At 40.2% G+C, this 17,143-nt stretch overlaps 1 protein-coding gene across 1 annotated transcript in view; it reads right to left on the bottom strand.

The window, feature by feature from the left end:
• Positions 1 to 12,127, bottom strand: part of NEFH (neurofilament heavy chain) — a 43,386-nt gene extending 31,259 nt beyond the window's left edge. The window contains exon 1 of the mRNA XM_053702180.1: positions 11,097 to 12,127. Coding sequence (XP_053558155.1) covers positions 11,097 to 11,871 — 775 coding nt within the window. The 5' untranslated portion in view covers positions 11,872 to 12,127. The remainder of the gene's footprint in view (positions 1 to 11,096) is intronic.
• Between the last annotated feature and the right edge of the window lie 5,016 nt (positions 12,128 to 17,143).

The raw sequence follows: 17,143 nt of genomic DNA, 5'->3' as shown, positions 1-17,143 counted from the left end.
ACATACAGAGAAAAGTGCACTCTCAGGAACGAACAACTGTCTTAATACCATTGTTAGCCTGTTCTATGGCGATTTACCACCTGGGTGCAGCTTTTTAGTCCAGTAATGCTTTTCACAGAGTAGAACTCTCCTGTAGTATATCAGTCTGATCCCGCCAATTACGGTCAGTCCAGCGCCGAAATACCAGGCAATTCCTCTCTGAACAAGGAACACAGCAATCTCAGACAATCGTTTCGGCCTAATCAGTGATTAAAGAGACATGAGGGATAAAATTTATGTTTCATGATTCAGAGTGTGCTGTCTTCAAAAATATATATATCAGATTTTATTAAATTTACCTCTTTCTCTTGGTATACTCCTTTGCATTAAAGAATACCTAGGTAAGCTTGCATATATCTTGAGCAATTATACAGTAAAAAACATTTGCAACAATGTTTGCAACAGTTTTTACATTGTTGCAAATGAAACAAAAGCTCACCTGGAACTGGTTGTGACAGCTATATACATTGCAAAAACAAAGTTCCACAGAGCATGGTAGACAGAACTTGCAAGATTTGCAGCTACTGTTGGCAAGCTAATAAATGTGTTTGTTTTTAAGCAGACAAGCTACTGAGCAACAGGGAGAATTTACAGCCTGATACTCTAAAACTCTCCGAGCTTGTGAGATTCTATAACAAATGTCACCAGTGCTATGAAGTGTTCCCTGCATTTAAAGGGACATGAAACCCAAAATATTTCTTTCATGATTCAGATAGAGTATTTTAACAACTTTCCAATTTACTATTATCTAATTTGCTTAGTTCTCTTTGTATTCTATGTTGAAAAGCATACCTAGGTAGGCTGGGTAAGTATGTGAAGGGGTAAGTATGTGAAAGGGGATGCATACATTACAATAGGGCTCACAAAAATAATCATAGTTTAAAAAAACCTATAAAATAAATAAATCAGTGCTTGACAAATCTGTTTAAAAATTAGGAGCCAGTAAAAATATTCAGGAGCCAGGCAGTTGGATTTGTATAAAGATATAGAGATAGAGAATAACCCAAAAGGTTAGGGGTAAAAGTCTAGGATCCTAGGGATAAAAGTCTAGGAGCCTAGGGGTAAAAGTCTAGGGGCCAGTGGCTCCCAGGCTCCTGGGTTTGTCGAGCCGTGGAATAAATGATATATTGAAATCAAAATATGAAGTAAATCATTGAACTGAAGTGTATTATTTTTCTTATTGTAAAATGAGTTTCCCTGCCTCTGCTAGTGGGTGTGGGTTGAAGCTCAAATTTCTCTGCCAAGTCTGATGTATTCAGTAAACTAAAAGGTAGAGATATTGGGGCCTAGTTATCAAGCCGTCAACCTCAAATACGCTGGAATTCCGCAGCGTATTTGTGGCGAGGCTGATTCGCCTTAGTTATCAAAGGCTAGAGACCGGCAAAAGTAGAATTTTGTGACGTAAACTTCGATCCGCCAGACTCAGTCCGACACAGATCGATTCTTACGTCACTCAGATGTTCCGCACACAAGTGCGGCACAATCTGACTACTTTTGCTAGTTATCAAAAAACTAGCAGGTACGCTCGGCACTTTTCCCGGCCCAGCGTACCTGGTTTTCAAACCGCCCGCCCTGGAGGCGGCGGATCCCATAGGAATCAATGGGAGTCTGACCATAGCGAAAGTACAAGTTCGCTGCTGCCAGACATCCCATTGATTCCTATGGGAGATGTCTGCACCTAACACCCTAACATGTACCCCGAGTCTAAACACCACTAATCTGTTCCCCCTACACCGCTGCAACTAAATAAAGTTATTACCCCCTAAACCGCTGCTCCCCGGAGCCCACCGCAAGCTGCTCTATACATATTAACCCCTAAACCGCCGCTCCTGGAGCCCACTGCAACTTATATTAAATTTATTAACCCCTAATCTGCCCCCCTACACCGTCGCCACCTATATACATTTTATTAACCCCTATCCTGCCCCCCTACACCGTCGCCACCTATAATACATTTATTAACCCCTATCCTACCCCAACTACAACCGTCGCAATTGTAATAAAATTATTAACCCCTAAACCTAAGTCTAACACTAACCCTAACACCCCCCTAACTTAAATATTAATTAAATAAATCTAAATAATATTTCTATTATGAACCTAAAGTAATCCTAATTTAAAACTAAATACTTACCTTTAAAATAAACCCTAATATAGCTACAATATAAATAATAATTATATTGTAGCTATCTTAGGATTTATTTTTATTTTCCAGGCATCTTTCAATTTATTTTAACTAGGTACAATAGCTATTAAATAGTTATTAACTATTTAATAGCTTACCTAGCTAAAAATAAAGAGAAATTTATCTGTAAAATAAAAACTAACCTAAGTTACAAATACACCTGGGTGGGTTTTTAATGTTGGGGGGGGGGGGTTGTATTTTTCTTTTACAGGCAAAAGAGCTGAATTCTTTGGGGCATGCCCCACAAATGGCCCTTTTAAGGGCTGGTAAGGTAAAAGAGCTTTGAACTTTTTTAATTTAGAATAGGGTAGGGCATTTTTTATTTTGGGGGGTTTGTTATTTATTAGGGGGCTTAGATTAGGTGTAAGTATCTTAAAATTGTTGTAATATTTTTAAAATGTTTGTAACTTATTTTTTTTATTTTTTGTACTTTAGTTAGTTTATGTAATTGTATTTAATTGTAGTTATTTGTAGGTAATTTATTTAATTAATTTAATGATAGTGTAGTGTTAGGTTTAATTGTAACTTAGGTTAGGATTTACAGGTAATTTTGTATTTCTTTTAGCTAGTTAGTTATTAAATAGTTAATAACTATTTAATAACTATTCTAACTAGCTAAAATAAATACAAAGTTACCTGTAAAATAAATATAAATCCTAAAATAGCTACAATGTAATTATTAATTATATTGTAGCTATCTTAGGGTTTATTTTACAGGTAAGTATTTAGTTTTAAATAGGAATAATTTATTTAATGATAGTGTAGTGTTAGGTGTAATTGTAACTTAGGTTAGTTTTTATTTTACAGGTTAATTTCTCTTTATTTTAGCTAGGTAGGTATTAAATAGTTAATAACTATTTAATAGCTATTGTACCTAGTTAAAATAAATTGAAATTTGCCTGTAAAATAAAAAATAAATCCTAAGATAGCTACAATATAATTATAATTTATATTGTAGCTATATTAGGGTTTATTTTAAAGGTAAGTATTTAGTTTTAATAGGATTAATTTAGTTCATAATAGAAATATTATTTAGATTTTTTAATTAATATTTAAGTTAGGGGGGGTGTTAGGGTTAGTGTTAGACTTAGGTTTAGGGGTTAATAATTTTATTACAGTGGCGACGGTGTAGGGGGGGCAGGATAGGGGTTAATAAATTTAATATAGGTTGCGGCGGGGTCAGGGAGCGGCGGTTTAAGGGTTGATGATGATACCCAGATCTAACTTTTCACCCCATACTCTCTCCTTCTGTCAATTCTCACATCAGCGACTGCTTATCTGGCATTTCCTCCTGGATGGCCTCTCACCACCTAAAAATAAACATGTCCAAGACCGAAATACTCCTAATCCCCCCCCCTCTAACTCTACTCCAGTTTCTAATTTTTTCATCACTGTTGGTGGCACCACTATCTCCCCATCACCCCAGGTCCACTGCTTCAGAGTCACACTTGACTCAAATCTGTCCTTCATTCCCCACATCCAATTGCTGTCTTCATCCTGCCACGACCACCTATGCAATATCTCCAAAATTCATCTGTTTCTGAGTGATGAAACTACTAAACAGCTAATCGACTCCATGGTAATTTCTCGATTCGACTACTGTAATAACTTACTAACTGGCCTCCCTCTCTCCCGCCGCTCTCCCCTTCAATCCATCCTAAATGCATCTGTCAGGCTAATCCACCTCTCTCAACGCATTGTTTCTGCTGCACCTCTCTGTGAGTCCCTTCACTGGCTCCCCATTCACAGCAGAATTAAATTCAAAATTCTCACCCTGACCTAAAAAGCCCTCACCGCTGCCCCACCCTACCTGTCCTTACTCATCAACAAATATATTCCAGTCCGCCCCCTAAGATCCAACAATGACCTGCTCCTTGTGTCCTCTACCATCACCTCCTTTCATGCTAGACTACAGGACATCTCTCGTGTGTCACCCAACCCTCTGGAAGGAACTTCCTTGAGCTGTCAGACTCTCCCCTAACCTCTCCCTCCTTTAAACGCTCCCTAAAGACCTTTTTGTTCAGCGAAGCTTATTCACCTGACTCATTAACAAATAAACTTCAGCTTACCTAATGTCACGGATACCGGTCAGCAAGGGTTAAACCCCTACAACCTCACCCCTGTTGTTTCTCAGTGATTTTGGGCTCCTCAGAGCAACCACAATCTCTGTGAGCTTTTTGTTTGCTTTTTATTGGATTCTTTTGTTAAGAGAAGAGCTGGTCTATGACCGGGAAAACCCTCCTAGGCTGGCCGGGCTCCTGGAACTCCTGGTCGTCCACCTGACAATTGACACCAGCCTAACCCCTCTCAGGGCTGGCCGGGCTTCTGGAACTCCCGGTCGGCCACAGGACATCAGGACACCACTAACTTTACACCCCTGGTCGCTCCAGCAGCCCTTTGCCCCAAAGCTCCGCCCTTTTGGGATTGGTAGCCCCTAAAGAGGACAGAGCTGGGGGAATTATCGGAGGGGAGCTCCTTTGGGTCACCCCTAACCCCATAACTTCAATGGAATGTAACTCCGGTTCCCCAGTAACAAATCATGCTTGATTTTTGGACCTGTGGCATCTGGGGGCCGAGAACTTTAAAATGAAGTGCCGTCGCTCCACCAGGATCACCCCGTATCCTGGAAATGTGGCTGCTATGGAGGTGCCGTTCTTTCTGGAGGGGCGGGAATGATGGAAAATTGTGGGATTGTCCTTTGTCTTATCAAGATGAGTGTGTATATAAAAAGAGTGTGTGTTTTCAATAAAATAACCTTCCTGTTTCACCTGAATTGCTAGTGTGTCTAGTTATTTTGGGTGGGCTCCTGCTAAAATCACTTTCCTGGGCTACATAGCAGCCTGTTCCAGGCAGAGGAAGGACCCTCTGGCAGAGCACCTAGTCTGGGTAGGCCGGTGTCTGCCACAGGGTTGGAACCCCAGAGTACTGGTGCTGTCGGGCATCAGGGGTGGCTACCAGGCTGTGGTCACTTGCCAGCTACATAGCTGCAGTCAGCATGGAGGAAGCAGGACCCGTTTGGCGGAGCTACCCAGTATGGGGTAGCCGGGGTATCCATCATATTTGCTGGCAGCGGTGGGATCTGCTTCTTCCATATAATTCCTGCTGACAGAGGAGAAGGGCCACAATAGCCGGTAACTAGGGAAGTCGAATTTTCTAAGGAGAGTAAAGGAGGTGCTGGCCAGCTGGACGGTCCCTATTTATCAAGAGAACGTGCTGGAACAGAGGGACCTGATCCGCCGGGACCTCTGGTGGGAGGCTCTTCAACAGGAGTGGGACCAATGGAAAGGTCCTCCCCATGAATGACACAAGGTTCCGGGTTTCGGTGGACCGTGAGAGTGCCTTTCCTGGGAAAACAGCCAAAGAAGGAATGGCTATCTGTTCTACATAGGACTGATCCAGCAAGAGATGTGGGTGGAGGACGGCTATGGGCCCTCAATGGCTCACTATGCAAGCGCGGTCATGGCTGGAGGATGGCTCCCCCCACAGAGGGCTTTGGCTTCGGCGACCCTGGATTGCTATTTACAAAAAGGACAGAGGACCCACAGTTAGGGAGCGAGGATGGACCAGGGTCTGGAGGATATCTCTGGGCTCAAGAGGAACTGCTGGATCTCTTGGAGGAAACCTGGCTGCTAGACGATATGGATTTTATAATTGACCAGAAAGAAGCACTGGTCAAAAGAATACAAGAGGCTGCTAGATCACATTGAGCAGCCATGCCAAGGGTATACAGATCTGTTGTGCCAGCCCTCTGGGATTAATGGAGCTCAACCATGGAGGTGGGGGCCAACCAAGAAAAAGGGAACCAGGGCTGCTGGATCTTGATCAAGCAGTCTGGCTTTGAGCTTATGGTCTTGGACCAGGGGGCCACCCTAGCAGAAGCGATGGCAACAGGGCCTCTGCCCAGCCCCTGCAGCAGCTCTGGTAAACCAGGGAGAGGAGGTAGTCGTCCTCCCTCCCCTTACACAAAACCCCTTGCAGGGAGAAAACAGATGCTGATAACTCTCCCCAGCAGCAGAACCCCTTCCCAGGAGAGGAGGCAGTTGGTCTCTCTCCCCAGCGGCAGAGCCATCCCCTGGGACGGAGGTAGTCGTCCTCCCTCCCCTTACACAGAACCCCTTTCTGGAAGAGGAGACAGGTCGGTTTCTCTCCCCAGCGGCAGAGCCATCCCCTTGGAGCAGAGGTAGTCGTCCTCCCTCCCCCTTACACAGAACCCTTTGCAGGGAGAAACGGATGCCGGTAACTCTCCCCACGGGCAGAACCCCTTCCCCAGGAGAGGAGGACTGTCGGTCTCTCTCCCCAGCGGCAGAGCCAGGTTACAAGGAGAGGAGACAACCGGTCTCTCTCCCACAGTGCAGAGCCATCCCCTGGGAGCGGAGGTAGTCATCCTCCCTCCTCTTACAACTGAAACACCTTCCTGGGAGAGGAGACAGTCGGCCTCATCTCCCCAGCGGCAGAGCCAGGTACAGGAGAGGAGACAGTCGGTCTCTCTCCCAGTGGCAGAGCCATCCTCTGGGAGTGGAGGTAGTTGTCCTCCCTCCCCTTACCACAGAAACCCCTTGCAGTGAGAGATGGAATGTCGATAACTCTCCCCAGCGGCAGAACCCCATCCTTTGGGAGGAAGACAGTCTATCTCCCACCCCAGCAGCAGAGCAGTTTCCCATGGATCGAAGGTTGCAGACTTCCCTCCCAATGGTAGATCTTCTTCTCGGGAGAAGAGACACACGGTCTCTCCACTCAGTAGCTTGGGCAGGGTCTCGACCATTTTCTCGTCCCGGAGTATTTCTCACAAGGGGCGGTACCCGCTCATGCCTGCAAGTTTGGGCACCCGAGTTTTGCCTTGCCCCACCAAGAGCAACTTCCACCTACAGCCGGGAAAACGGCAATGGCTTTGTTGGTTACCGCCCCTGCATTTGGTGCCCACCAGTTTGGGCACCCGAGTCTTGCCTGCCCCACCAAGGAGCAAACCCTCAACCTAGTCTTGGGGTGGGGAATACAGCCGGGGAAACCGGCAATGGATTTGTTTGTGGGTGAGTCAGCCGGTACAAAACAGAGTGTCGCAGAGAGAGGCAGTGTGGCCATGGAACTTAAGGACACTGGAACTTGTGGGACAGCAATTGTTTGGTAGCCGGCCTTAGCAAACTTGTTTGGGACATTAAATTATGTGACTATCCTGCGCCGAGAGATGGGATACACACTCCCAGCAACCGAGAAGTGGAGGGCCACCGTCGGACAGCCCCCAGGCCGACCCATTAAGGGTCTAGGCCAGGTCTGCCAAACTAGAGGTGGGGGAGATGTCACGAATACCGGGCAGCAAGGGTAAACCCCTACCCCCTACAACCTCACCACTGTTGTTTCTCAGTGGTTTTGGGCTCCTCCGAGCAACCACAATCTCTGGGAGCTTTTTGTTTGCTTTTATGTTGGCAAGATTATAGATGTGTTTTGCTTACCCCAGAAGACAAAAGCCGCAACCAAACACAAACCATAAGAAACAGTTTGTTATCCCACAAATACAAACTAATCTTTAAACATAGCTGTTGATGGGATGACAGAAATAAACCATTTGCAGAACCCCATTAGTTTAATCTACACTGACATTTTAAATAGATAAACTAAAAAGCAGCAAAATAAATACATTTTTCACAATGATTAAAATATTGTAAAATAAAATGTAAATTGAGTGGAGAACAAATCTGAGTAATATTTTTGTAAACTAGTATAAGGTTTTAAAAATATTTTTAAATATGATTTATAACAACAGATAATTATACAATTATAATTAAAATGCACCTAGCCTTATGAAGGCAATGTTTCTAAAATACGTTGGGCCCATACAGAGCTAGATTTCAACAGAGTGAGTTCTAATTTAACATGCGCCTGTAAACAGGTAAATCCGCCCGTTTATGGGCACATGTTGAATAACCAGCGGTAGCAATTTGCGCTCTGAAAATTAGCCAGAGGTCAGATATTTACATAGCGGTCTATAGGGGACTGTGTTATTACTATAAATATATATGTATATGCTTATATACATATTTATTTATGTGTTAATATGTGTATATACACATATAAACACATAGATATATATGTATATATTCATAAACATATATTTTAAAATTTTGCAGCCCATGGCTGCGCGACTTACCCCCTTCACTGCTCCAGGTTCTCTGCTGTGACTATCAGCATGAGAATGAGGCTCCCATTGGAGCTTATGGAAGTTTTATGAGCGCAAAGCTTCCATGCAATGCAAACATGAGGTCCCATTCGCATTGCGCTCAACTAGCAAAAGCGCAATTTTGCGCTACACTCGTAATCTGGTCTACAATGTTTTATATATATATATATATAAAATATATATATATATATATATATATATATATATATATATATGCATTTTTTAAATGGAAATATAATTTCTGGCATTTAAAGGCTACGTTTAGCCACAAATCAGCAACCGCTATCCAGGTGCCTAAACAAAAATGGTCCAGCTCCTAAGATTACATTTCTACTTTTTCAAATAAAGATACAAAGAGAACAAATAAAAAATTATAATAGGTGTAAATTAGAAAGTTGTTTAAAACTGCATGCTCTATCTGAATCAGGAAACAAAAAAATGGGGTTCATATCCCTTTAATAAATAAAACATTTAAATAGCAAAGGAGTAAGGAGATATTATACCAAAGAATTCCCCTACTAAATCTTTTTTGTTCTTGGCTAAAACCTATTAGGCCAAGGCCAAAATACACCCCCAATTTGAAGAATTATTTAAAATGAAAATAATAATAATAATAATAATGAGCAGTAGTGCTGCTATATGTAGTCAGTAAATGTATAACCAGTTCTGCTGTTTCTTAGTAACAAACTGATTGTGCCTTTTTCTCCCCAATAACTATAGATTTGCATGAGATCCTGCTGAATAAGTAATGTAAGATAAATGGCCTGTATGCATAATGCAGGCAGGTGATATGAAGCAATTTGGCAGTTAAATTACTGCATTCAAGCATCATTTGTAAATAAACTATGTTGTGCATCCTATCAAGCATTTTAATCCTTTAACCAAGGATATTCACTGGGGGCTGATATAAGGTGCAGTGATAGACCAGTGTCTGTGCTGACCTAATAAAGGTATATTCTGTGCTGCAGTGCAGGAGTGAGGGGTGCAGTACATGATCTCCCAGCTGCTGCATTGCAGGGATAAGGTGCAGTATGAGCTGTGCTGGGATATCTCGAGTATCACTGTGAATTTGTCAAAGCATATGTCCTACACAGCTTGACTGGGACCTTGCACCAGATGTGAATATTAGATTAATTCTGCATTGCAGCAGAGATATCCATTTATAGGTGTGGGACTGAAACAGTCAGGGTGTGTGCATGAAGATTAAATGGAATACTAATAGTATTAGAACAAGGCGTTGCAAATGCTGGAGAGAGATAAAACAAAGTTCTTTATGCATAATACCAGTCATCAGTACTGGTGTTAAACAAAAAAAAAATCACTAAAAATCATTAACCCCTTGGCTGCTAAAGAGAGTTGCAATCCACTGTTATCCAAGATATTGCAGCTCTCTCTATCAGCCAAAGGTTTAAGCATATTAACACTTTGCAAAATAATTCCACACCTGAAGTAACTGAAAACTAATGTTGAAGGTTAGCAGATCTGTACATGGTCAGTGATGAGAGGACAATAAGTTGCAATATGTGATACATTTGAGACCAATACAATAGTTAGTATTAGAAATGCAGCTTTTATATACTGTAAATACACAATTATATTTTAGTCTTAATTTTGTTACATTTATAGAGGTTCAGGAGATTACAGAAATAAGTAATGATTTCAAATTACTTCACCAGTTTTATAGAATTAAAAGAGAGAAATACAGTGGTTTCTACTTACCAATAAATAAATAAATCTTAAAAGAAAAACTGTCTTAACATAAAAACAGGACAGATTTATGTTATTTTGTGGAAGAGATTCACTGAGATTTACTTCAGGAATTAAAAAAAAAATCAGCTTTGGATAACACAGGGATGGGATAGATATTTTGTCACAAACTCTAGGCCAGCAGCTTGATTATCTATGCAAAGTTAACTCTGCCTCTTTTCTAGGGACCACCTGACATGTATATATTTTGGATACTGACAGGGTGGCAATGCATCCCTCCTGCAAAGTGTTCCAGTCTAATTTGGTATCTAAGGGGTTAACATCCAGTCTGCTGATTGGTCCCTATACAGCTTGAAGGTGTGAGATTCGACTTTATATTTGTTCTGCCTATCAATGATCCAACCTACTTATAATAGGAGGATGGAGGGAGGGAAGGAGAGGGGAGGCACAGGTCCAAATATAGAAACAAACATGACTCAGGATTTTCACATGGTTAAAGTAACCTTTTTGATGCCAAAAAGAAAAGAAAATCTAAAAGGGAAGTGATTTTGCCCTTAATTTTTTAATTGTATCATGAGCAATATTTTTTTTTTAGATGATGGAAAATAGAAACATCAATCAATATCAATATTATAAATAACATATTTTTCTTTAAACTATAGGTGTTGGAGAGATGTATTAACAGGTTAATATAACAGGTAGTCTGCTAAAAAAGATTTCTATGGAATGGGTTGCTTTTTTTAAATGTGGAACCACATAATCTCCTCCGCTGATCTAAACTGAGTCTCTCTAAACCCTTTCATGACTGCACAATTTTAGTGGGGCCAATACCCAATTGACTGGTGATTTTTGTAGCTACCAATACAAACCTATGATTATAATTTGAGATTGTGAATACCTGATTTATTAAGATGCTGAGAATGTGCAAAAGCCCTGATTTTAGCAAATAGATTTCACTTTGGGTTTCTCTTTCTGCCCCCACTCACTACTCACCTTGAAAAAACTCCTGGTTTTGCACGTTGTTTCTATTGATGTGGTTGTCTAACTGAGACCTTATATCCTTCAGAGCCAATGCTAGCTCCATGCTCGGTACTTCTCCATGTTGCTGTACAGAAAACTGGCTGCCTTGTATCTCCTTCAGTATATCCTCTACATCCTCCTGGTGGCCTTTACACAGCTGGGTTACTTCATCCTGAAGAGCCTGTACCTTTCTACCCAATTGATCTCTCTCCAGACTACACTCCTGCAGGTACTGTCTCAGTGCCCTCTCAGCAGCAAGTGCTTCATCTCTTACTCTCTCTTCTTCTTGGGTCTTCATTCTCAGAAGTTCTATGTCCTCACTCAACCGGTCCCTCTCTAATTGTTCTTGACCATTTTCAGAGTTGATCTTCAGTAGCTGGTTACGCATATCTCGGATTTCCCTTTCATATAGCTGCCCTATGGCAGAGAACCCGGCCTGCTGTTTCTTCAGAGCTTCTGCCTCTTGTTGTAAATTCCTGTTCTGTTCTTCTAGCCTACGTACCTTATCTATGTACCCAGCAAACCTCTCATTCAACCCTTGTAAGGCCTCCTTCTCATCTCGGGGTCCATTGGAAGGCTCTTGGCTTTCGCTGTATGAAGGGATGCTACGGCGGCTCCGGATCTGGGATTGAAAACTGCTGCTTCCACTGTGAGCAAGGGAGACAGAGCTGGAGCGAAGATAAGATTCCCCTGGAGATCTGCGGTAGGTGACAGGACCCATTGAACGTTCCAGGTTGTAGCTGAGCATTGTGATGTGTAAGGAAATGAATGGATTTGCAGTGTAGTAAGAAAAATAACAAGAAATGCAATGTCAGGAATAGACAGTGAAATGTGGGGATTTAGGGAAAATTGGAAAGAATTTGATACAGGGATAGAGCAAGAGAGAGAAATGACAGAGATTTAGGGATGTGGAAGATGGATAAAGGATAGATGATTTAGTGATAAAGATTGGTAAAGGGATATAGTGATGTAGAGCTGCAGGGAGCTGTCCAGAGTCTGCACAGAGAGAGAGATACAGGGCACTGCGGCAGACAGAGGACAGCATCAGTATTTATACTGCAGCAAACTTCTTAACTCAGCAAAGCAGAGACACCACCCTGCATCACACTCATCATCTTACATGCTGACTTCTCAGTGAGCCAAGCATTACAGATTTACATAGGAACAGAACATTATACCTGTATGCAGCACTGACTAAAGGGGCTCATTCAGTACCGTACAGTTATATATACTAATTTAATAAGCTTACTGCACAAAACAGAATAAATACAAACTTAGGCATGAAAAACTAATTTGTACCTAGTCTTATGTATAGAGGTAAATCTCACACTGAAGCAAAAAGCAGCCACCCTATAAAACATACCTTAACCCAAGTTACCACACTGCACAGAATACTTATTACATGTTGCACCTATTTGCTGTAAATATTTCTTCTAACCATGGTATTTTTTAAACCCTGTGACACTGACACTGTCTACTCTGTAAGATGGACACATAACCTCCTCCAGTTTGGTTTGCATACAGTTTGCAGGATCATACATTTCATAATTTTTCTTTCAGTTACTGGTAGCCAATGGGTTAAAAATAAAATGTACAATGTTTTTCCTTTTATTTACTAATACATACACATGTAATGATGCTAATTTCATAGAAATAACCTGGTTGACCTCTAACTCAGTAACATCTCACCTCAATTTTGTCACTTAACACTCTTTGCTGCTCCAATATTAATACAGCCCACTCCTATCACTGCTTCCTATTGCTGTCTGCAATGTCCTAGCAGGGACATAAGCCAAGATGAAAAAATATCTTCCAGGATCAGAATGAAAGAGCTGCTTATGGGATGTATGACCTCCATTTGTACTTAAACTTTGTGCAGTTGATGAATCCCACAAATGCAATACAATGTCAGAGACTCAGTGGACGCACTATTTAATCTACTTGTGTTGCCATGTCCTATAGCCTAACACTGCATGGCCTGCATTTGTTATTTTTGCTACCCTAGAGGAAGAATAACATGAGAACGTGAGAGGGAGAACAAAATATGAGAAAGGGGTTAACCATATGAATGGTTCTGATCCATATATGTATTATAAAAGGTGCTGTGATATTCAGTACTGATGAAACCCTCACAAAACAAAACAAATAATATGTGTTAAGAATGTGCATTAATGCTGCAACTTCTAAATATTACATAAAATGCAGCAAATAGTCTTCCTATTAGTGCTAGCTGAAATTACATAACACACAAGAGTTACATTTGTTTTATAATTTCTGTCCAAATGATCCACTGTTCCAAAGCAGTAGGATTAATATATAACAGAACATGCACACTTCTATGTAGACTGGTGTCTTTATACATAATGTCAAATGCATAAATATATCTTATTCCCATACATGCCGTATTTGATAAATACATTTATGAATTGCTAGAATGTATACTGTCTGGTATGATTTGCTGCATAGTAACTGCAATTTGTAAATATTACATCAAAGAGTAAGAAATAAAAAGAGAAAGAGGGAAGAAAAAAGAGGGGGAGGGAAGAAAAAAGAAAGGGGGAAAAAGAAAAGTCCCAGAGTAGATTAAAGGGCCATTATACACTCATTTTGTCTTTGCATACATGTTTTGTAGATTATCTTTTTATAAAGCCCATAAAGCTTATTTTTAAATAACATTGCTCTGATTTTCAGAATCCTAACCAAGCCCCAAAGTTTTATTTGAATACTGTCAGCTACCTTCTCCAGCTTGCTGCTGTTTGTGTAAAGGGTCTTTTCATATGCAAAAGAAGGGGAGAGGGGGGAAGTGTCTTATTTCCCACTTGCAGTGGGCTTTCCAACTACATTTTCAACAGAGCTAAACTGAAAGCTTCTAAGTAAGTTTTTAAACAGTTTTATACTGGATTTTTATATCAGTATCTGTGCATCTTATTCTTTATAGTAGTGTCTATTACATGCAGTTATAATAAAAATGAGTCTATACTGTCACTTTAAAAAAAAATACAATAGAGATAAAAAAAAAAGAAACTGAGAAAAAAAGACAAAAAATTTGAAATATCAAGAAGGTTTGGGGTGGTTTTCATATAGAAATAAAAAATAAGTAGGTTAGGTAAAACTATACTCAGATACCACATGGATTTAACTCTGAGTTTGACATCATAAATCATTGGAAGTAATGATTGGCTTCATGGTCCAGTACACCCACATATTAATACATAAATTTCTCAATAAATTTCTCATTTAAAATATTTCCCAAAATAATCTTTGTAATAATCTCTTGTGGGGTTAACTGCTTATGATACATTTTGAAAGATGATGATATAGACAAGATGATATAGGGTCTATATATATATACATCCTCCTTAATGACAGATGTTTTGACATGAACATATGCACTATAGGGATCACTTTCTGTCTAGAACATTTAATTAATTTGACATACAAATAGGGCACACGTTCATAATACCAGTATAATAAGTGCAGCTTGAACCTTATGAACGCCATGGCTAATCTGTTACCTGTTAAATTTATTAGTTTTTGAAAAAAAATTTAAACATATGTTTATTTCAAAAGTTATGATAAATTGATATATACTTATTGTTTATTATTAACATTATGTTTATGAAAGGTTTTTTATGATTAGCAGATGTTCAATGCTGGTTCTGCTGTTCACATTTCTGCAGCTCATGCTTATTTTATGCTTTTGTCTTTATTGTCTTACATATCTTAACGTTATTCCATTATTCCATTATTTCGTTATTAGATATGTTTATCTTACAGAAATCTTACAATATCATGTTTCTTGTTCATATTGATAAACATATACTTCGTAGTAGGCTCTTGACAAAAGCATTATATATATACTGAGTTTTTTATGAACTGCTCTTGTCAAACAATTTCAGACTTGAATATATGCATATATCATGCCCTATTCCCTATCCACCTCCATTTCCCATTGTTTAATGTGTGAAATAAGTAATTGCTTGTGTGCATTCAGTACTTTAATGGTTAATAGGGGTGTGTTGAGCACCAACCAATAACCATGTTTTGTAACCTTTTTAAGATGGCACTCACCTGTGCCTAATCAGGTTTATGAGTACGGCACTAGCCGAAACGCATAAAACCTGATACCTCTGTGCGTGTATCATGTTTGCTTTTTTAAAATTGAAGAAATAAAGGCTGTTTTATTTATACCATATGGATATTGGGATCGATTTTTTCTTTTTTCTATTTCATTATTGGGATTACAAGGAATCCTATTCAAGATACCCTCTATCCTTAAGCACCTTAGAAGTGACTGAGGGCGGATAAAGTGCTCATTTTCGGAGCCAACACAGCTACCTTGGCAATATCGTTCTCACAAGACACCTTTGCAGTACAGGATTGGTTGACCACCAACCACATGACCCAACTCACGGATTCGAATTGGTTGTTTGCACCTGGAGGCAAGCCAGAACTGGTTCAGTGAGGAGCCGCGTAGCTAAGGTGCTTGTAGCAACAGCACCTGTTGGGCAGCGGCTGAATTGATCGATTGTTCCTTGCGGGGAGACGAGCAGTTGGAGCGCCTGGTCGGCTCTATTTCCGCATGAGTGGATGCTCGTCGAACGGAGTACGGTCAAAGTGGGTGAGTCTATTTACTACACAAGTTACAGAACCTATCTGTTAATTAAGGTGGAGGAATTATTGCTCGATAGAGCTTTTCTTATTATATCGCCTAAGGTTTTCAAGTATGAGCTGTGAACTGCCACTAACATATATCGGCTAACCAAGGGTTAAAACACGGAACTTTTTCTCTTTTTTCTAGGTAAAACTATCACCATTGTTAAAAGGGACATAAAACACTTACGACTAGATTACAAAGTCTTGCGTCAGCCTTAAAATGCAGCGTTGAGAGGTCCCAACGCTGCTTTTTAAAGGGACATTATACACTCATTTTTTCTTTGCATAAATGTTTTGTAGATAATCTATTTATATAGCCCATAAAGTTTTTTTTTAAATTAATGTATAGTTTTGCTTATTTTTAAATAACATTGCTCTGATTTTCAGACTCCTAACTAAGCCCCAAAGTTTTATGTGAATACGCTCGACTACCTACTCCAGCTTGCTCCTGTTTGTGTAAAGGGTCTTTTCATATGCAAAAGAAGGGGGAGGGGGGGTGTCTTATTTGCCACTTGCAGTGGGCTTTCCAGCTACCTTTTCAATAGAGCCAAACTGACAGCTTCTAAGTAAGTTTTTAAACAGTTTTATACTGGATTTTTATATCAGTATCTGTGCATCTTATTCTTTATAGTAGTGTCTATTACATGCAGTTATATGAAAATGAGTGTATACTGTCCCTTTAATGCCCGCTGGTATTACGAGTCTGGCAGGTACAGGTGTACCGCTCACTTTTCTTCCACGACTCAAGCTTACCGCAAATCCCCTTACGTCAATTGCGCATCCTATCTTTTCAATGGGATTTTCCTAACTCCAGTATTACGAGTCTTGGAAGAAGTGAGCGGTAGACCCTCTCCTGTCAAGATTCCTGCCACATTTAAAAGTCAGTAGTTAAGAGTTTTATGGGCTATTACAATTACACCTAACACTACACTATCATTAAATGAATTACCTAAACTAGCTACAATTAAATACAATTAAATAAACTAAAGTACAAACCCCCCCACTAAATTACAGAAAATAAAAAAATAATTACAAGAATTTTAAACTAATTACACCTAATCTAATCCCCCTAATAAAATAAAAAAGCCCCCCAAAATAATAAAATTCCCTACCCTATACTAAATTACAAATAGCCCTTAAAAGGGCTTTTGCGGGGCATTGCCCCAAAGTAATCAGCTCTTTTACCTACCCTACTCTAAAACCCACCCAATCTCCCCTTAATAAAACCTAACACTACCCCCTTGAAGATCACCCTACCATGAGCCGTCTTCACCCAGCCGGGCACAAGTGGTCCTCCAGAGGGGCAGAAGTCTTCATCCGATCCGGGCAGAAGAGGACCTCCAGACGGGCAGAAGGCTTCATCC

The sequence above is a fragment of the Bombina bombina genome, chromosome 2, assembly GCF_027579735.1.
Source record: "Bombina bombina isolate aBomBom1 chromosome 2, aBomBom1.pri, whole genome shotgun sequence".
Lineage (NCBI taxonomy): Eukaryota > Metazoa > Chordata > Amphibia > Anura > Bombinatoridae > Bombina > Bombina bombina.
The sequence above is the reverse complement of the archived record's forward strand: the minus strand, read 5'-3'. Positions and strand labels throughout refer to the sequence as shown.